The following is a 21,956-nucleotide window of genomic DNA, read 5'->3' as shown; positions in this document are numbered from 1 at the left end:
ATGTTGATTACAGTATTTTTCACTTTTGTGTGCTATGTATATGTATTTTCTATTAACGATACAGGTGCGTTGAGTCTTTTGACTCACTAGGCGTGTGTGATGCAGGTGAGCATCTGGATGAGGAGACTGGGGGTGCGGAACTCTGAGTAGGCATGGCTGAGTATGCGCACACGACCCGAAGACCACACTTTTCCGAACATTACGATTTTATGAGTTTTAAGTAGACATAATCAGTTTTATACGTTATTATGCTATGATGTGGATTTTTAGTATTTTACTCATCTTAATTTTGTTCACGCATGGTTAAGGGTCGAGTTGGCACATTTTTTTTGTCTACAATATTTATTTGTTGATTGTTTACGATTATTTTTAAATTGCATATTTTTCAGTAGAGCTGTATTCATGCATAATACTTAAATATTTATGTTCGAAAATTGTGAGCTTTACAAAATAAAAAATAAAAAAATTTAGCAGCATTTTAAATTATTAGACGTTACATTACTAGTCATCTCAATGCTTATAAATACTTAGGTATGGTTCATTGTTTGATTGATTCACATATTGATTCACTTGACACTACTTTAGGTACCACAGCTCATTTCCCTTTGAGTCAAGATCTAATTTGAGCGTTGGAAGGTTCATGTCGTAAAAATTTCCGACGCCTCCTAACTATTACTCATCGTCTATGCAGATTAGGATCAATCCATCAATCACGACTCAAATATTGAAAGTTCGGAAACCACATTCATGACCAAACGGTATCATCAAAGTTCTTGCGCCAATTGACAAAGATTTTCAACTTCCTTCACTCCACATCGACACAGATTTACAACATGAGTCGTCGTTTTCTGTTCGTTCTCAGTATTTAAAAAATAATAATAATAATAATAATAATATGATAGGCAATTTCGCTGTTATATTATTGATAATTTCCATCTCATAAAAGTCGCCGATAGAGATTTTATCTTTATTAATTACATAAATTAAAATAAAACTTAATAATGATCGATCCTCAAATCATGGTCGCGGTGGAAGCATCAATCTCATTTTAGGTTTTGTATTATCTCGAGGAGAAATAATTTTTGGATTCGAGAATCAGAAGAACGGAGGATTTTGGTTGTGTCCATGGAGGTCTCGATGAGAAAACGCCTGAGTCTGTTGATGTGTATATTAGCCGCATCGGCTCCAGCTGCGTATGCAGCGCCCATCTGTCGCCGTGGATTCAAGACCTTTCTGCTCCATCTGAATTCACAGTGCCCGCCGTGGATCCCCTTCTCACCTTCTCCTATCCTGGTAATTTTTAGGTTTTGAATTTATGTGGTTATTTACTATTTCGATTGTTGTATATCTTTTTCTTTTCGATTTACTGCTTTTTGACGTTATTGGTTTCTGATAAAAAAAAAAAAAAAATCCCCTGGCTATTGTAATTGTGTAAGCATTGACTTTTTGATCCTGTCGACGGTTCTTGAGGGTATCGTTTGATTTCTGGTTTTATCATGTTTTGTGGCGTGTGCTTTCACTTAGTGTTTCATATTGTCTTCATTTTATCCATGGATTTATGTGGGCTTATGGTTCTCCGAAAGGTAGCTAAGCATCTTCCTTGCACTGGAAACTTCTTATAAAATTGTAATCATTTATAGACTTTTAAAACTAATTGTTTTCTCTATTATTTTATTATAAGGAATTGATGTTTGTAAAGAGCCTTTTCACAGGATTAGTTCGCCTAAACTAAGATGGATCTACTTTTACCTGATCAACCTCCAGTGTTGATGTTACTTTGACTGATGGACAGTGGTGTTATGCATCTTTATTTGGTTTTAATTTTTCAATAGCAGGATAGTTCCCCATTTTATGGTCGAGAAAATTATATAATGTAAGGGTTTAAAAGATGAGTATAAAAATTGCAAGATCTTAAATTTTAACCTGAAAACAAAGTTTGAAAATTATTGAATAAATAACAGTTACAAGGTTAAGGGTTATACTTTGGAGTATTTTACAATAAAATGTTCAACCTTAGTTGATGTTGCATTTTTTTTTCTCAAATGAGCTAATAAGATAAAGTCATCATATCCTTGTAGTGGACGCACCAGTTTCAGAGGCATACATGTTCCCATATTGCAGCAATTAAAAATCTACCTGTAATATAGTGCGCCAATATGCATGCACCAATTATTTTCTGCACTCATTTTTCAACAATGGGTTATCGTCTATACTCCTGCTCAGGGGCCACAAGGGGTGATGATTTCTGAGGCCATGACTCTGTAGTTTTTTGGTAAATGGGAAAACCCATTATGTTTCACATACTAGATATCATGCCAGTAAGCTGTTTAATTTATTAACATTTGAGTTATGAAACATATGCTGCTGCATCAATAAAGTGTGCTTCTGAAACAACTAGAAAGGAGAGACTGGAGATAGCTGTAAAAAAATGTTTTTTTTTTTTGGATCAATACTCCCATATTCCATTATTATAAATTTATAATTATGATTGTGATTATGATTATGATTAATTGTAGTTGGACTAATGACCGCTGCAGGATGGCAGTCACTAACTTGAACATTAGTAGTTGTGGTTGGGTGAAATTTACATCTCTGTTGGATTTTGTGTTTTTTCTCCTTGCATGTGTGGTTTTTTGGCTTTTTGCTGTCCTATTAATCATTTATGTGTTGCATGACATTTGAAGGTGGATGGAGGATCATTTGAAGAAGCTTTGAGCTCTGCAAAGGAGAATGAGTATACTGCTGTTCTGTTTTATGCTTCTTGGTGCCCTTTCTCAAGCATTTTTCGAACACAGTTTTCTAGTCTGAGTTCCCTATATCCACAGATCAAACATGTGATGGTTGAGCAGTCTTCTGCCATGCCCAGGTTCGTGTTTTTAGATATGCTCTCTGCTCCCTTCATTTCTTTATCTTCCCCTCCTTGGTTCCTAAGTGCGTGCCGTGTTAGACCTTCAATCCCGAGATGTGAATGGTCACTGTGGATCACATTGTGCATATTAATTTATTTACTGTTCATAATTCACCACCTGCCTGCTGTAAAAAATGGCTCATTGCCTCTTTGCACGATTAGCTGTAGCTGAACCAGTAGCATAAGATTGACCAAAGATTTTGCATCACCTTGAGGTTCTCCAATTGCAACATTTTAACTGAGACATAAATCCCTCCAAAATATATTGATTGCTTTGAACTACAAAAGTTTTTTTTCTTATTTTTCAAATAAACAGTCGCTTAAAGATGGATGTTCGGATTGGTTTGTTTTTTTTTTTTTTTAAAAATACTTAGAATCAAATTAGCTAGACGCTAGTCGGACGCCAAACGAGACTAGGCGCGGGTAAGCGGATTCCATAGTATCAACATAATAATTCACGTACTATAACTCCAACATAATATCATCAAATTTAAAATGCGTTCTAAATTACACGACTAATGGAATATCAAAAATTTATTCCACTTCTTATATTCCTTGATTTTAACAACTTGTTCATTATCGGACGCAAACTCAATATCATCATTGTTATCTTCATCTTCTTCGGATGCAAAATCATCCTCGTGAAATTCTCTCACTCTAGATCGCAGACGAAGATGAAGTTTCGTGTGCTAAGGTAAGGCAACAATACTCCTTGATTTCAACAACTTGTTCATTATCGTTCATTATTTTTAAATTAGGCTTTTAATTTAAATTAAAAGTCCAAAAAATTCAAAAAAAATCCCAAAAATAAACCTAAAAGCCCTAATCGTTTGCGGCTCCTAGAACGAATAGGCCGATTAGTCGCCACCTAGACTTTCCGACTAGCACTTGTGGTCGGCCGGCGCCTAGCACCTAGGCCGAATTTTAGAACACTGTTAGAAAATCTAGAAGCCGAGTCTGGTTATGGGCTTCGGCTTCAACAAAACTTTTTCGAAGTAAAAAAAAAAAAGAAAACCTCTTTTCATTGCTTTTTTTTAATTAAAAAAACGCAATTGAAAACCTTCCTCTACAAATACTTTTTTTTAAGCCAAGAGCTTTGACTTAACCGTAACAAGCACACTAAGGCGCTGAAAGGGTGGTCTTGGAGCATGAGACACAAGGTGAGGTGTGCCCCTTATTAAAGCTAAGCGCACTATTAATTTTTTAAAAAACGTATTTATCCACTGTACCTTAATATGGAAAAAATGCTATTATTGAAATAATTAAGTTGTGCAAGCAAAAATTAATTAATAAAAATGATTGTTCGTACTGTTTGCTGATTTGGAGATCCTCTGTTGTCGTTATTGCACTGCTTGTAACTTTTTGCGGATGACTTGATACTGTTTTGGGCCTTGCTCGTTGCTGACCCGATTCTTATTTCTTAGGGTTTATGCTTTTGCTTTGTTTTTTTTAAAGAATCAATTTTGGACTTTGTAGCTAATTTGTTTTTTCAAAAAAAGAACTTTGCCTTGGTGCATTCTTAGGTGTAGCAGGCTCGCCTAGTGGCGCCTCCCGCCTTAAGCTATGAGCTTCAATATCCAAACAGTCTATTATTACGATCATGAATATGGCAATCGCTTGTATATCCAAATTGGCCAGTTATCAGAGGACCTTGATTTAATTGCTGATAATTTTAACGAGCACTTCAGGGGTCATAAACATATTAATAAGTTTAATATTTTTTAAAGGTGCTGGGATTTCATCATGCGATGATTGTCTCCTCTTATATGCACTTTGAATTTGTAGCAAAATAGCCAAAGAGGTTGATAACCTGTTTTCTGCATCCGTTTTATACTTTTTCGTCTATATTTAATTTGCTTACTTGTTTTTGGGCAGTGTTTTCTCTAGATACGGGATTCATAGTGTACCTTCTCTACTGATTGTGCATCATACCACAACAACGAGATTTCATGGTCAAAAAGATCTCCCTTCTCTCACAGACTTTTACAAAAGAATTACAGGTAGCACATGCAGTATAATGCCTATTTTTAGGTTTCTAAGTTTGATGTTGTCGTATGGTGATGCTATCCACCTGAATGATGATAAGTTTTTGTAATTCATCTTGGTCATTTCTATTTTTCGGGAATAAGGAGAATGAACATGTACTTTTATGGAGAACCATTCACGGCCTATGAGTGTATTCTTAGGCATTGATTTTACCGCATGACATCAATTTTGACTTGCATGTTCTGAGATTAAAAGCTACTTTTCTTTTCCTCTTACATGGAATCCTTTTATATGAACAGGGATGAACCCAGTAGTGGATTTGGTGGAAGATGCGTCAAGTGATTCAGCGTATGACTCAAACGTGTCTCAGCTTTGGAATGGAGCATCGTTGAAGGAAACTTTTACTAGGGAACCTTATCTACTACTTTCTATAGCATTTGTCTTGTCAAGGGCATTTCTGTATTTCTTCCCAGGGATCGCATCTTGTTTAAAGGCACTGTGGGTCTCGTGCATTCCTCATCTAAATCTCGGAATATTCGGGGAGTCGAGGCAGCTTTTATATCGTGTTCTACATCTCATCGACTTCAAGAGAATTTGGTACAAGATAAACGCGTGTAAAGCCAGGAACTTCCATAAAGGAGCTAGAAACGCTAGGGTTTGGGCATCATCCCTTGCCTCTGTTTCCTTAGGAGAGACGTCTTCGTCAAGAGTTTTGCCTTGCAAGTAACTTGTAAAATTATGTGTGTAAGCATGTACCCACATTGAAACAGGTGAGCTGTTCTTCTTCGTGTAGTATTTCCGCAAGTGCTTTTTTTTCCCCTCTTCTCCCCCTCGTGTAAGTAAAGGTTTGGTCAGTAATTTAGCCAAGGGATCGTGTAATTTCAGTGTACACTCAATGTAGATGATGGAGAAATCTTCTGTAACTCCGCGCTCTTCAACCACATTTTCATCAGGTAGTTTAATTCTCATATCTGATAAAGACACATGAAAATGTAAACCATTTTGTATCATGTAGAACTTAGTAACTAGAAAAAGTTAACTTCTTTTTTCCTGATTTTAAAGTCGTTCTATTTATTCTTCGACAATCAGTGATTATTGTAACCTACTTTCAAATTATAAAATATCAACTCTCTGTCACTGAAACATAAAACATTCAGATTTCCAAACACTGGTTTAAAACATTTCAAAACATGAAATTGAAAGGGGATGTCGTTGCATGGAATCGACTCTTTGTTTCATGATGTCTGTGAATAACTTTTAGCGTAGGTATTTTGTTAGACGATTTCACAAATTTTTATCTGTGAGACGGGTCAACATTATCGATATTCAAAATAAAAAGTAATATTCTTAGCATAAAAAGTAATATTTTTTAATTGATGACCAAAATAAAATATTTGTTCCACAAAATATGATTCGTGAGATCGTCTAACACAAGTTTTTGTCTAACTTTTATTCGCTAACTGGATATAATTTCTTTTCTTTAAAAAAGGATTTTCTCATTCAATAACATTAAAGTTATATTATTCAACATAAAACATTTAAAACCATATTATTAGTTTTTTTTTTTCAATTTTTCGTAACCATGATAAGCTAAGAAGTCCATTGAGTTTTGCTAACTAATAAATATTATTATTGAGCCACCTCTTATAAGTTTAAACTGTCGCAAAAAGTGATTATTTCTTAAAAAATTTGCAAAGAAAAATATGAAATTCGAAGCCGTTGATAGTTACACAAAGGTACAGATATTTTGTTGAATTTTAAAAAAAAAAAAAAAAACTTAAAGTATGTGTTGAGCAAGATTTTTGTAAAAGGTTTATGAAAATATTTTTTTCTCCCCAGATATAAATTTTTAAAAATAATTAAGAGATTTTTTTTATGTTTTTGTTAGTTTTGTTGTGATATCTGGGCCTACTAATTACATTATGGGCTTTACAAATTTTGGCCCATTTAGCAATCCTAGTTCCGTACGTCTGATTCTCAAATTCAGGCAGACCCTAACATTTTCCAGCACTTGCTGCTTGTACTGTACGCCATCATGGTATGCCCTCTCTGTTTGATTGCTCCAAAAGGTGAAATCTCTCATATTAGGCGTCTTTCACTCTCAGCCCGACAAGATTATGAGAGGATATAAATCATAGTGACTCAGTCAATCAGTAGTAACTAAACCTTGTGCTACGCTGTGTACAAGGAGTTCTCCTCATTGGAGGGAATTTAACTCCCACACTGTCGCTTACGAGACTCGATCCTTGGTCATTGCGTCAAGATTCACTGCTGCTGACCAACTGAACTAAGCCCATGCGGCCTCTCTGCTTTATTATGTATATGAAACTGAAACTGAAACTGTGATTTTCATAAATTGTTCATGCTCTTGTTAGTTATGTTATATCAATTGGATAAAATATGTGAAAATTGTATATATGATTTTGGACAATCTTCTCCTTTGAACTAGTTTTGAGTTGAGTTAAGTCCAAGTTTCGATCTTAATATCATATGAGAACTCAAGTTTTAGAGTTATATGTTAGATTGTTCATAGTTGGATCACCCATTCTGTCTATAATTAAGTTATTTGTAAATTTCACAATCTAAATATTCATTCTGGAGTTATATATATATATGGTCTTGAATAATCTTTACGCCTCAACTAGCTTTTAGAGTAGAGGGAAGTGCAACTTCCAATCTTAACGTATCTGTTTTTAGGTTTTGAATGATATAATTGTTTGCGAGATCTTTGTTATTTGTAGACTGCGGATGCTGTGAACCCGAAAGCGTATCCGTTGGCAGATTCTCAGCTCAACATTACTATTCTAGACTTGGTTCAGCAAGCCGCTAACTATAAACAGCTCAAGAAAGGCGCTAATGAAGGTGTGATAATTTCGTTCTTGATTTTATTGGTATTTTTTATGAATGAGAATCTGTTTGGTTTCTTTTTATGAACTTGTTGCAGCGACTAAGACGCTGAACAGAGGGATTTCCGAGTTCATTGTGATGGCAGCTGACACAGAGCCCCTTGTAATCCTTCTTCACCTTCCACTTCTTGCTGAAGATAAGGTTTCTATAATTTGTAAAATTTTTATGGCTTTTGATAACTGAGAAGAAGCTCAGTGTATAAATTATAAGTATGGATATGGAGACTGGCTGACTACATTTTGTTTTGATTGCACAATTTGTAAATTTGGGTTAAAACTGCCATCTTTCAGCGGTTGGATGTAAGTGGAAGATTTGTGATTGTGAAAAGAACATTGCCATTTCTATACTCAAAATATACAAAAAGAAAGAGAACTTTGTAGCATCCTTCCATATGCATGAAATATGAGATACTGGATCTGTGAGAAAGCAACTTTTATGGCAAAACCATAATCAAAAAATAGATTGATTATAGTTGGCCATGTAGTTATGATGTTAACCATTTCATTGTACAATGTATTATTTATTTGCAGCTTTCAAGGATATGCTTTTTTACCTTATTGATTAAGGGGGAGTATTCTGATAATGTTTAGGTGATTTTTATCTACTAGAAACACCATGAAATTATAACTTCTTGACCTCTTGTGTTTTTGGTTGGGAGTTTGGTAGTTGTTAAGTGGCTCATAAGTCCTGTAACACTGAGTGCAGAACGTCCCGTATGTTTTCGTTCCATCAAAACAAGCTCTTGGTCGTGCATGTGGAGTTACCAGACCAGTCATCGCATGTTCTGTGACGAGCAATGAGGGAAGTCAATTGAAATCTCAAATACAGCAATTGAAAGTTAAACTATGAATTATTTCACTCTTTTTGTAGTTCATTGAGAGCTTGATTTTCATCGGTGATTAAATTGTGTTCTCCTCCTTGTCTCATGCAGGATGCCATTGAGAAGCTCCTGATCTGAATGCCATTGAGAAGCTCCTTGTCTAATGATGAGCCTTTGGAGTCAACCCATCTGTTTTTATTTGGTTCTCTCTTGAACTCATTTGGTAGCCTGCTTCGTTGAGTTGTGTCGAGTTGCACGAGTAATTTAGTAGCTCTTAAGGGCAATGACTAATACATACTCTGGGATTTGCTTAAAGCTATAACCAGTGTTCTAAAAATCCCGCTTAAGTTAAGCTTGAAGTTAGACAAAAACACCCCGCTTCGGAGGAAAGCGGAAAAAACGGTTAAACTGTAGTCTGATCGAATTAAGTGTAATTAAGGCGTTTAATTAAGTGTGTTTAAGCACAATTAATCGCATATATTTATTTTTAAATTTTTTATTTTGAAGATATGTTTTTTGTTTTAAAATAATAAATTAGGTTTATAATTTAGATGTTTATTTTTAAATTTTAATGATGATTAAGCATGTCTGATAATGATTTGATAAATATTTAGCATTTTTTAATGTGGTTTAATTACAAAAACAAATAAAGATTGTAATTTTGAGATTTTTATGCTTTTATAAATATGAGAATTAATGTATCAGACTTAAATTTATCGTATTTATATATTATTTTATCTATTTATTGGTCTGAGATAATTACAATTACACTAAAGATTAAAAAACGTTTTTTCATGCTTAAGTCTGTGCTAAAATTATCTTTATTTCACATTGTTACAGAAATTATCGTCGGCTTTAGGGGTGGGCAACGGTCGGTTTGGTCCGGTTTTACTCTACGACGGTTCGATTTTCGGTTTTGAATATCTCGAGTCCCAAACCGAACCATTTATTACGGTTCAGTTCGGTTTTTTTGTAGTACGGTTCGGTTTATACGACTGGTTATATACGGTTAGCTAAAATTTGTTACAAAATAAAATTATACGTCGCTTTATGCCTTTAAAATCTAAATCGTAGTATTTTTCAAATATTTAATTTGTGAGACTTAATTTTTTATATAAAAAATTAAAGAAATATATACAGAAAAGAAAAAAAAAATATCACTGGTGAGTGGTGAGAAAGAAGAAAAAACGATCGGATTGAAAATTGAGAGTTGATGATACTAAGTTCTTAAATCTTAATAGGCCCATTATACATAAAAAAATCTTATACTTAACAATAATATGACCTATTATACACAAAACCTTATACTTAATAATAATATGGCCGGTTCGATTTTTCGGTTTTTTCGAGGGTTAAAACCGAACCGAAAAACCGAATTTCATAAATTTTAAAAACCATAACCGACCGAAAAACCGATAAAATCGAACCATTTAAACCGAATTATTCGGTTCGGTCGGTTTTTTCGGTTTTTCGGGTTTCATGCCCGCCCCTAGTCGGCTTTCTAGTGGAAAAAAATAATAGAAACATATTGACGTCATGTGGCTTTTACACATTACTGAACATTGTGTAGACCTTAAAAAATTAAAATTGTTGGGCTCAAAGAAATTAAGAAAAAGCCCATGGGAGAGAATCGAGGCAATCGGTCCATTAGGGCAAAAGAAATTCATGGGCTTACAACCGACCGCTACATGTGCAACATCGAGACAAAATCTGAGGGAAACATGGATGGAGAAGAGTGAAACAAAAGAAAGGAGAAAAATCCAAGATGGCAACTCAATCATTCACAAACTCGAGCAAACCTTTGTAAATTTCAATCTCTATTTTCAGCATCTTTTTCATATTTTAGTTTATCAATTTCAAGTTTTCAAATTTAGTTTTTAGATTTCTAGCTAGTAAAATTATGTTTATTTCAATTCTTAGTGACGTAATCATGTGTTTGTGTCTTTTGAAGAATTTTGGGATAATACTCATTTTCGTCCTTTTCGTTAACCGCTTTTCCCATTTCAGTCCCTCATGATTTTTGACTGCTTAAATAATCCTTCATGTTTTCAAAATATTTCCGAATTGGTCCCTACCGTTATCCTGACGTTAAGATTAACGTTGACTCCTTTACCTTTTACTCCCAAACTCTACAAGAACCCTAATCCCCAAATTAGACGTACGAAGGAAATGGAAAGGCGAACTCGAAGAAAGGGAAGGGCGAACTCGAAGAAACACCACCGATTTTTTTTTTGAAATTACAGTTTGGTATATTTGCTAAAGTGGAAGTCGGTAATGGCTAAAAGAAGTATAATGTCTCTTGAATTCACCCCGAATTATGGTAACGTTTCTCTTATTTAATGTGCTGACTTTGAGGATAAATGTTTTGAGATTTATCACATTTACTTATGTTATTCTTATGCATTTTAGGCTGGATGCGAACCCACTCTTGTTACAATTAAATTGTACTACAATGGTTCAATGGACAGCAATCGCAAAAGGAAAACGTACAAAGGTGGGAGTACTGAATACTTTGATTTTGTGGATATGGATAAGATAGGCTTGATTGAACTCTGGGGTTATGCTGAGCAAGTAGGATGCGTGGAGAAAGATAAGTTCAGATTTTGGCACAAAACCGGTAAATCTTTTAACAATGGTAGATATTTGGAAATTGATGCTGATGTGGTTCAAATTAGGAACCACGTCCCCAAAAACTTTGAAGTGAAAATTTATATTGAACATGATGAATTTGTTCCAATAAATGAGATAGATGCATCTGGTGTTTTAGAGAAACCAAAAGAAGTTGAACCGAAAACAAGGGCCGGAATCACTGATGAAGATGAGGCAGAATTTTATGATAGTGAGTTTGATTTCAATGAAGATGATAATATTAGGGGAGAAGGGGGAAATATAGTCATTGATGGTGATATTTCCAATGATTTGTTTGAGAGAATGCAAGGTGATGAAGGAGATGATGATTGTGCAGAAAGTGATGAGTTAGAGAGTGCATTTGATTCTCAAGAGGAAGATTCACAAAATTCGAAATGTATGCCTACTCTGAAAATCCTGATTTGAAGCTTGGTATGATATTTAATTCAAAAAAAAAAGGCAAAGTTTGCTATAGAAAGTCATTGTATCAGACGAGGGATGGTAGTGAACTTTGTCAAGAATGATAAAAGTAGGCTTCGAGGTGTGTGCAAAAATGAAGGATGTGAATGGGTTATTCATGTGTCACCAGTGAATAAGGACAGTTGCTGGCAGATAAAGACATTTAAAACTGAGCACAAAAACTGCTATTGGAATGTTAAGAACAAAAACATCAAGTCAAGTTGGTTAAGTGAAACTTTTGTGAGTAAATTGAAATCAAACCCTAAGTTAGGTACCAGAGAGTTCCGAGAAGAGGTTAAATCTACTTTGAATGTATCCCTCACATATAAACAAGCTTATTTGAGTCGGAAAAAAGCATTAAAGCTAGTTGATGGCAGCATAGCGGAACAATTTAGCCAAATAAGAAATTACTGTGCTGAACTGAGAAGGTCCGATGAAGGTGCATCTGTGATTCTGAAACTGACTGATGGAGATGATGCGCCAAGATTTCAGAGGCTGTATGTGTGCTTCTCGGCCTGTAAACAAGGTTTTAATGAGTCTTGTAGACCTGTGGTTGGAGTGGATGGATGTTTTTTGAAAACCAATATTGGTGGGCAGTTGTTGACAGCAGTTGGCCTAGATCCAAATAACAACATTTTTCCTATTGCTTATGCATTGGTGGAAGGAGAGACAAAGGATAGTTGGATGTGGTTTCTGCAGTCGTTGAATAATGATATTGGCTTTGAGAATGAAGATGGTTGGACCTTCATGTCTGATAAGCAAAAAGGCTTGATTCCCGCCTTTGAGAATTTGTGGACATGTTATTTATTTTTTGTTGGATTTTAATGGTTGTGGAAGTAAATGTCGTAGTTTTGAAAATCTCTTCATTTTAATGGTGCTGGTATTTGAATTGGGAAATCTCTTAATGGTGCTGGTTGTGCTGATCCAGCATTTTAATGGTGCTGGTTGTGCTGGCATTTTAATTGACACTGCTATTCGTAATAGTACTGGTACTCATACATCTAAAATTTGGACACAAATAATTAACAATCACAGTTGCAAACACAAGATGAATATTATACATCTTACTCAAGTCATTGTTGAAGACAGATTGTTGCATTGTTAATTCAAATCCCATAATACATAAAAGAAACTTCAGTGTTTACACAAGAGCAGGATAATCGAAAATGATACAAACACATGCATCACTAGCTGTGCCTCACTAGCTGCGCCACCAACAGAAGCAACAACAACTCTATTTATCTTCACCAAGGTGTAGAGACTGTAGTATTTGAAGAACCTAAAGGGGGGGTGAATAGGTTCTTTTAGGCCCTTTAGCGTTTTTAAAACGAGTTTGCAAAAATTGCAAGCGGAAGACTTGAGGGACAATCACAAATAAAATGAATGCGTAAAGTAAGTGCGTAAAAAAAATGCGTAGTAAAGTAAATGCGTAAAGTAAAGAGGGATAGAGATGTTTATGGAAGTTCGACGAAGAATCGTCTACGTCTCCCCTTCTCGATGAGGATCGAGGTATCACTATATCGACTTGGCTTTAGGAGCTCCAAGCTAGCTTTTACAACCACGCCTCGATGCGTCTACTTGGCCTTGAGGGCTCCAAGGATAGCCACGAACTTTACAACCCACTCGAGAGTATTACTTTCACTCTTTTTCTACAACTCTTTTGATATTACAACTCTTTTAATCAACGCACACAAGAGATAGTAGAAAGCTTTGTAAGAGACAAGAGAGTGGAGTGGGATGATTTAGAATGCATCCTCAAAGGCCTATTTATACTAGTCTTGGACGCCAAGGTTCGGATCTTCTGTTTATACTTCGGAACGTCCGATGTGATTGAAATCAATTTCCGTAATTCTGGGATGGCTTCGGATCGTCCGTTCTTGACTTCGTAGGGTCCGAACATATGCTTCGGAGGAACCGATCAAACTTCGTTGCTTCCGAACAGTTCTTTCAGACCGTCTATGCACAGCTTCGGAAGGTCCGAACTCCAGTTCGTACCGTCCGAACATTCCCGCGTTTCCGGAGATTTGAAATCTTCAACACTTCGTAGCGTCCGATCATGTCCTTCGTAGCGTCCGAAATCTTACTCGATCAATCAGTCATATCAATTTGTCTCCGCATTGAAGTGATTTGATTGCTTGTGTTCGGAACGTCCGATCACGTCTTCGGAACGTCCGAACGCTCTCCTCGCAGCTTCCGAACAGCTTCTATTTTGCTTCTGAATTGCACAATTTCGGACCGTCCGAACCGAATGTCGGATCTTCCGAACGTAACCTGTTCTTAATTTCCTGCATGCCTCAATATAAAACATTAGTACATTTTTAATCCAAGTTTTGGTATCATCAAAACAAAAACTTTGGGATATGTTACAGCATTAAAAACATTAATCTCATCCTCGAGATTTGTATGCGTTTAAGGCGTAACAATCTCCCCCTTTTTGATGATCACAAAACTTGGTTAAAAAAGAGATAACAATAATCAACATAATCGAAATGGTTATTAAATAACTCCCCCTTAATCAAATAACAAGTCTAAGAGGTTGAATTAAGGCGAATTTATTTAATAACCAATTAACAGCAATTTTAACCAAATAAATTCTCCCCCTTTTTGTGATAAGCAAAAAGACATAAGCATAAAGAGAGACAAATAAACAGGTAAAATATCCACTAATAAATGCAAGTCTTTTATACAATGATGCATAAAGATAAAATAAACAAAAATAACAAAAACATAATCTAAGAATCCGCATCCCGCGACTCTCTATGTCTCCTCATCTCAGCCTCGATGGAATCCAGACGCGAAGAAGTCTCGGTATGATGGCGCTCTAAGGTAGACTCTAAAAGAGAAAAACGAGTGTCGAAACGAGTCTCCAATCGCTCGAGATACTCGAAAATCCGATCGTAGGGTCCAGAGGGAGCAGGCGGAGTGAAGCCATGAGGAAGGTCATCCATGGTCATCAAAGGAGTGCTAATAGGGTCGGGAACACGCTGATGGGATGAAGAGGGAATATCAACCGAAGGGGTAGGAGTGGTACCCGTAGTAGGGGGACCAGCGGGAAATCCTCTCGTCTGAACGTGAGGAGGAAGGAGACCGAAGGGAACATGAAAGTGTTCGGTCGGACGATAGGACGCAAAGATGCGATCCTTGTCGATGACCCAAGAGGATAAGACGGGATTCCAAGAGAGTCCCATCTTAACAACAGTATCATGGTCGATAGTCTCGCGAGGAGAAATAGATAAGGATTCTTCATCTGTAAAGTCAATGCCCAGATGGGCTAGAATCCGGTTAATGAACCGGCCAAATGGAAAAGAGACGCGAGTAGAAGAAGCCGCGTACTCCATGGCGTACATAAGAAAACGGGGAAGGTTAAAAGGACGCTGGGAGACTAAATAATAGAGAATGTACAGATCGAGATATTTGCAAGTGGAGAGGTCTCCACTGCGAGGAACAATAGAAGAAGTGATGAGCTTCAGAACAAGCTGAAGCTGAGGAGAAAGGTCCTTCGCATGAGGACGGTCATCGGCAGGAGTAGGCGGACGACCGAAGATGGTGGTCAAGGCAGTGACTCGATCAAAAGTGGGGTCATTCTCAGTCCAAGACTGAGAAAAGAACTCACTCGGTCCGTCTCGAGGAAGATCGAACCAAGTGGAGAGGTCGGCGGTAGAAAAAGAAATGAACCGACCCTGAACAATGGTAACAACACGAGTGTCATCACCACCAAGAACTAAGGAAAAGTTCGCATAGAACTGATGTATGAGAGAGGGGTAGATGATATCGGGTACGGAAGGTAGAAAGAAGTTTCCCCAACGTTGAGACTCAATAAGAGTAATCAACGTAAAAAAATTTGCACGAAGATAATCGGTGTGAAGGGTACGACCAGGCAGAATGTTACGGGTTTCGAATTCAGGTGGGATAGGACGAGGGTTGGGTGGTTGGGTAAGATCATGGTGAAAGGCACCGTGACGAGGGCGAACATTTCGGCCAGCTACGTTACGGCGCGGAGGCATAGTGAGTAGTGAGTGTTTTGTGTGGGGAAAGAAAGAAGGAGTGAATGAGCAAATAAATCAGAGGATCCGAACGCCTATTTATAGGCCATGTTCGGACGGTCCGAACATGAGTTCGGAAGGTCCGGAATTTGAACGGAACGGTTATCTGGCAATCAGTTCGGACGATCCGATTCACAATCGGACAATCCGATCATAGAACGGAGGCTACGAAGCGTAAACGGAGGGTCCGAAGTCTGACAATCAGGCATGGGAAGGCGCGAACATTTAATGACATCGGAAGGGGGTTCGGACGATCCGATGTGTGTTCGGATGGTCCGAAGAGTGAATCGGAGGTTCTGGAACCTATGGTCAGGTTCGGACGATCCGAACAGGTTCGGTGGATCCGAGGTGAAACGGAGCATCCGAATAGGAGCGGTGATTCCGAAGTAGCCAAGATGAGGAACACCTAAAATTTAAAATATTTAGCACATAAATGAATGTTGAGCCATAATTATGGATAAATACAATTAATTTGTATTATCCGACATTATAATGCTCACATTAATAATACTCCCCCTCAATTTAACAAATATGTACGAGAGTATTCGACTAGTGTTTACAACTCAATCATGCCAAGTTCACCACGCAAACGAATAAAAGTAGATTCATCTAGTGGTTTTGTAAAAATATCAGCAATTTGATTCTTGGTGTCAACATAGTGAAGTTCAACATCATTTTGCTCAATGTGATCACGAATGAAATGATGTCGAATGTCAATATGTTTAGTACGAGAATGTTGAACTGGATTCTTTGTTAGACATATGGTGCTTGTATTATCACAAAAGATTGGAATTTTTGAAAAAGTAACACCATAGTCGAGTAATTGATACTTCATCCAAAGAATTTGTGCACAACAACTACCGGCAGCCATATACTCGGCCTCGGTCGTTGAAAGTGCAACACAGTTTTGCTTTTTAGAAAACCATGACACCAAGCAATTTCCCAAAAAGAAACAAGTTCCACTAGTGCTCTTTCTATCCACCTTATATCCTCCAAAGTCGGCATCACAGTAAGCTTTTAAATCGAAAAATGAGTTCTTAGAATACCATAATCCGAGATTTGGAGTATTTGAAAGATATTTGAAAATGCGTTTTAAGGCGAATAAGTGTGATTCCTTTGGACATGATTGAAATCGTGCACACAAGCAAACACTAAACATAATGTCAGGTCTACTAGCAGTCGCATAGAGTAGGGAGCCAATCATGCTACGAAATAACTTTTGGTCAACAGGTTTACCTCCCTCATCTTTGTCGAGTCTGACTGTCGTGCTCATAGGTGTGGATGAGGCTTTGGAAGACTCCATCCCAAACTTTTTTAGCATCTCCTTGATGTACTTTCCTTGGTTGACAAAGAAACCATCCTTGCATTGCTTGATTTGGAGACCAAGGAAGTAGTTGAGTTCGCCCATCATGCTCATCTCAAAGTGATCCTGCATAAGCTTAGAAAAATCTCTACACAAGTGTTCATTAGTAGCACCAAAAATAATATCATCTACATATATTTGTACTATCAGCAAATCATTATTTTTAGTCAAGGTAAATAAGGTAATATCAACTTTACCCCTACAAAAACCATTAGACAGCAAAAAGGTAGATAATTTCTCATACCAAGCTCTAGGAGCTTGTTTCAAACCATACAAAGCCTTATCAAGTTTATACACATAATCAGATAAGTGCACATCTTCAAAACCAATAGGTTGCTCAACATACACTTCTTCTTTCAAATCACCATTAAGAAAAGCACTTTTAACATCCATTTGAAACAATTTAAAGTCTCTAGAGCAAGCAAAAGCAAGTAGCATGCGAATGGATTCTAGTCTAGCAACAGGGGCATAAGTCTCATCATAATCAATTCCCTCTTCTTGACTATATCCTTTAGCTACTAGCCTAGCTTTATTTCTAGTGATTGTACCATGCTCATCTAACTTGTTCCTAAATACCCATTTAGTTCCTATGACAGGTCTATCAGTGGGTCTAGGTACAAGATTCCAAACTTTATTCCTTCTAAATTCATTTAGTTCATCTTGCATAGCAATAATCCAAGAATCATCAAGTAAAGCTTCTTCTATGTTCTTAGGCTCTATGTGAGAAAGAAAAGCAAGATAATTGCACATATTAGAAGAGCGAGTAGATACTCCCTTCGATGGGCTACCAATGATGAGGTCCATGGGATGATCCTTGTGTGTAGTCCACTCCTTCGGAAGAGGTGCGTCCTCTTGATCTTTAGGAACATCATCTAGGCTTGTGGACTCCAACTTTTCGCCAAGGATATCTATATCATCATCATCAGAAACAACAGTTCTAGGCAAGCAAGGGTTAGTTTCATCAAATATGACATGAATAGATTCTTCAACTAGTAAAGTACGTTTATTAAAGACTCTATATGCTTTGCTAGAAGTAGAGTAACCAAGAAAGATACCTTTGTCCGATTTAGCATCGAACTTACCCAGGTTGTCCTTACCATTGTTGTGGATGAAGCATTTTGATCCAAAAGCGCGGAAGTAAGAAATGTTAGGCTTTCTCCCTCTCCATAGTTCGTATGGAGTTTTCTTGAGAATTGGCCTTATTGATACGCGATTGATGATGTAACAAGCAGAACTCATTGCTTCAGCCCAAAAATATTTTGGTAGAGAATGCTCACATAGCATGGTCCTTGCAATCTCTACTAGGGTCCTATTCTTCCTCTCAACGACACCGTTTTGTTGAGGAGTTCTTGGACAAGAAAAGTTGTGACCAATGCCTTTGCTTTGACAAAAAATTGAAAACTTTTCATTTTGAAATTCCGTTCCGTGGTCACTACGGATTTGTTTGATCAAAAGATTTTTCTCATTTTCAACCTTTTTGACAAAAATTTTGAAATGATCAAAGGCATCATTTTTGTGGGCTAAAAACAATGTCCAAGTAAAACGTGAAAAATCATCTACAATGACAAAAGCATAAGATTTTCCTCCTAGACTAGTTGTCCTCGAGGGACCACATAAATCTAGGTGAAGTAATTCAAGGGGCATAGAAGTGGATACAAAATTTTTATTTTTAAAAGATTCCTTTGTGTGTTTACCAAGTTGACAAGCATCACAAAAAGAATCTAATTTTAAATTCAGCTTTGGCATTCCGGAAACTAGGTCAAGTTTTAAAAGTTTTTCTATGGTGCTCATCCCAACATGACCAAGTCGTCTATGCCAAAGAATGTTGTCATCAACATTTAATGTTACAAGGCTTTTTATTTTTGAAAAAGATGAAATCTTTAAATCGACCTTGTAAACATTTTCACTTCTATAACCTTTGAAACTAATGGTTTTGTCAGTTGTGAGTGATACAGTGCAATCGTGTGGTGTGAATTTGACTTCATAACCCCTATCGCACAATTGACTAATGCTTAGGAGGTTATGTTTAAGCCCTTTCACAAGAAGTACATCATCAATAATAGTAGAGTTAGATATACCTATTGAGCCGATGCCTTCTATGATCCCTTTGCTGTTGTCTCCGAAGGTCACCGATCCTTTTTCTTTTGGTCGAATGGATTGTAGCAGCTTCTTTTCTCCCGTCATGTGTCGAGAGCATCCACTGTCAAGATACCAAGTGCTCGATGACTTGTCTCCCCTTTGTCCCTACAAGGTTGAGATACAGTTTGATAGTTGGTACCCGTTTCTTTGGGTCCTTTGGGGTTAGTAGTAGTTGGGGATTTGGGGATCCATTTCCAATAACTATTCTTGTTGTGTTGGTGTCTAAGTTTCTTGCATTTAGGTCTTATGTGGCCTATCTTACAACAGTAAGTACATGTTGGTGGTGTTCTTGGTTTTGCCTTTGCGATAAGACTAGCGAAGTTGACTGATTTCTTTTCATATCCTAGACCTCCTTTGTCGAAGTTACACCTTTGCATGCTCAAGAGGTTTTCTAGTTTACCGCTACTCACATTGAACTTGTTGAAGGCTTTCTCTAAGTCTCTTAGGTTTGTCTTGAGCTTAGTGTTGTCATGCATCCTAGCTTCTAGTTCAGTTTTAAGTTGCTTATTCTCATTTCTAAGTGACTTAGCCTTATTGTACATACTAGTGTAAGCGGAGAGTAATTCATCGTAAGAGGGTACCTCGTCGTCATCCGAGTCGGTCAGATGATCTTCCTTCGCCATGAAGCATAGGGTAGACTCCTCTTCGTTGTCGCTGTCGCTCCACGTGGCTAGAAGGGCCTTTTTCTTGTCTTTGCCGGCCTTCTTCTTGGAGGGACACTCGTTTGCATAGTGACCCTTTTGTTGACAGTTGTAGCAGGTCACTTCCTTCTCAAACTTTTTGTCTTTCTTGTTGAAGTTGGAACTCCGCATGAATCTTTTGAACTTTCTAGTGAGGAGTGCCATTTCTTCATCGTCGCTATCTTCAAGTTGACTGGTCAAGGCGATCCCTTTCGCCTTTACTTTGTCGTCATCTTTCTTTGTCTCCTTCCGGGTAGATACTTCAAGTTCATGGGTCTTTAGGGTCCCATGAAGTTGATCAAGGTCGTAGGATGCCGCATCTCCCTTGTTGGATTCAATGATAGCCGTGCGCTTTGCATCCCATTCCGCCGGTAATGCTCGAAGGGCTCTCCTCCACACTTGTTTAGTTGGGTAGTTCTCACCAAGTTGGGCAAGCTCATTGATGATTTGGGTGAGCCGCCGGAACATGGTGTCGATATCCTCCTTGGGTTCCATCTCAAAGGTCTCGTACTTGAGTTGGAGAAGGTCTATCTTCGTTTCTTTGACTTGATTGGTTCCCTCGTGGCAAATCTCCAATTTGTCCCAAATCTCTTTGGCGGAGGTGCAAGCCGAGATTCGGTTGTATTCATTCATATCTAGAGAACAATGAAGAATATTCATAGCTTTAGCATTTTGAGAGATAAGTTTCATATCGTCCTTGGTGAAGTCATCCATTCCCTTAGGAATTTCCTTATTATCCACCGTTTTCATGGGGATATAGGGACCTTTCACCGTTATTTTCCAAAGGTCGTAATCGACGGATTGGATGTATAGAGATATTCTATTTTTCCAATATCCGTAATTTGTACCATTGAAAAGAGGGGGACGATTTGTGGATTGTCCTTGGGCATACTCGCTTGCTAGATTGGCCATTTTAAAAGATTTTGAAAAGCCTACGCTCTGATACCACTTGAAGAACCTAAAGGGGGGATGAATAGGTTCTTTTAGGCCCTTTAGCGTTTTTAAAACGAGTTTGCAAAAATTGCAAGCGGAAGACTTGAGGGACAATCACAAATAAAATGAATGCGTAAAGTAAGTGCGTAAAAAAAATGCGTAGTAAAGTAAATGCGTAAAGTAAAGAGGGATAGAGATGTTTATGGAAGTTCGACGAAGAATCGTCTACGTCTCCCCTTCTCGATGAGGATCGAGGTATCACTATATCGACTTGGCTTTAGGAGCTCCAAGCTAGCTTTTACAACCACGCCTCGATGCGTCTACTTGGCCTTGAGGGCTCCAAGGATAGCCACGAACTTTACAACCCACTCGAGAGTATTACTTTCACTCTTTTTCTACAACTCTTTTGATATTACAACTCTTTTAATCAACGCACACAAGAGATAGTAGAAAGCTTTGTAAGAGACAAGAGAGTGGAGTGGGATGATTTAGAATGCATCCTCAAAGGCCTATTTATACTAGTCTTGGACGCCAAGGTTCGGATCTTCTGTTTATACTTCGGAACGTCCGATGTGATTGAAATCAATTTGCGTAATTCTGGGATGGCTTCGGATCGTCCGTTCTTGACTTCGTAGGGTCCGAACATATGCTTCGGAGGAACCGATCAAACTTCGTTGCTTCCGAACAGTTCTTTCAGACCGTCTATGCACAGCTTCGGAAGGTCCGAACTCCAGTTCGTACCGTCCGAACATTCCCGCGTTTCCGGAGATTTGAAATCTTCAACACTTCGTAGCGTCCGATCATGTCCTTCGTAGCGTCCGAAATCTTACTCGATCAATCAGTCATATCAATTTGTCTCCGCATTGAAGTGATTTGATTGCTTGTGTTCGGAACGTCCGATCACGTCTTCGGAACGTCCGAACGCTCTCCTCGCAGCTTCCGAACAGCTTCTATTTTGCTTTTGAATTGCACAATTTCGGACCGTCCGAACCGAATGTCGGATCTTCCGAACGTAACCTGTTCTTAATTTCCTGCATGCCTCAATATAAAACATTAGTACATTTTTAATCCAAGTTTTGGTATCATCAAA

The 21,956-nt window shown here is 37.6% G+C and overlaps 3 protein-coding genes across 3 annotated transcripts; all 3 read left to right on the top strand.

Moving 5' to 3' along the window:
* The first annotated feature begins 970 nt into the window (after positions 1–970).
* Positions 971–5,817, top strand: LOC140803070 (5'-adenylylsulfate reductase-like 5). Its single transcript, XM_073158764.1, has 4 exons — positions 971–1,293; positions 2,685–2,866; positions 4,784–4,908; positions 5,194–5,817. The coding sequence occupies exons 1-4, from the start codon at positions 1,126–1,128 to the stop codon at positions 5,619–5,621; spliced, it is 903 nt and encodes a 300-aa protein (XP_073014865.1). The 5' UTR covers positions 971–1,125; the 3' UTR covers positions 5,622–5,817.
* Positions 5,818–6,786: 969 nt separating this feature from the next.
* LOC140803071 (uncharacterized) lies at positions 6,787–8,968 on the top strand. The gene is made up of 5 exons (XM_073158765.1): positions 6,787–6,932; positions 7,636–7,756; positions 7,839–7,942; positions 8,507–8,638; positions 8,733–8,968. Exons 1-5 carry the CDS (start codon positions 6,930–6,932, stop codon positions 8,757–8,759), a joined length of 387 nt encoding a protein of 128 aa, XP_073014866.1. The 5' UTR covers positions 6,787–6,929; the 3' UTR covers positions 8,760–8,968.
* Positions 8,969–11,747: 2,779 nt separating this feature from the next.
* Positions 11,748–12,533, top strand: LOC140842873 (uncharacterized). Its single transcript, XM_073211075.1, has one exon. It carries the CDS (start codon positions 11,748–11,750, stop codon positions 12,531–12,533), a length of 786 nt encoding a protein of 261 aa, XP_073067176.1.
* The last annotated feature ends 9,423 nt before the right edge of the window (positions 12,534–21,956 follow it).

The sequence above is a fragment of the Primulina eburnea genome, chromosome 10, assembly GCF_022965805.1.
Source record: "Primulina eburnea isolate SZY01 chromosome 10, ASM2296580v1, whole genome shotgun sequence".
Taxonomy (NCBI): Eukaryota; Viridiplantae; Streptophyta; class Magnoliopsida; order Lamiales; family Gesneriaceae; genus Primulina; species Primulina eburnea.
Note: the sequence above shows the minus strand (reverse complement) of the source record. Positions and strands in the feature narration are given on the sequence as shown.

Coding starts and splice junctions, on each gene's coding strand:
- LOC140803070 (XM_073158764.1), top strand. CDS start 1,126: ATGGAGGTCTCGATGAGAAAACGCCTGAGTCTGTTGATGTGTATATTA. Junction 2,867..4,783: donor CAGTCTTCTGCCATGCCCAG/GTTCGTGTTTTT, acceptor GTTTTTGGGCAG/TGTTTTCTCTAGATACGGGA. Junction 4,909..5,193: donor CTTTTACAAAAGAATTACAG/GTAGCACATGCA, acceptor TTATATGAACAG/GGATGAACCCAGTAGTGGAT.
- LOC140803071 (XM_073158765.1), top strand. Junction 7,943..8,506: donor CACTTCTTGCTGAAGATAAG/GTTTCTATAATT, acceptor CACTGAGTGCAG/AACGTCCCGTATGTTTTCGT. Junction 8,639..8,732: donor CTCAAATACAGCAATTGAAA/GTTAAACTATGA, acceptor TGTCTCATGCAG/GATGCCATTGAGAAGCTCCT.
- LOC140842873 (XM_073211075.1), top strand. CDS start 11,748: ATGGTAGTGAACTTTGTCAAGAATGATAAAAGTAGGCTTCGAGGTGTG.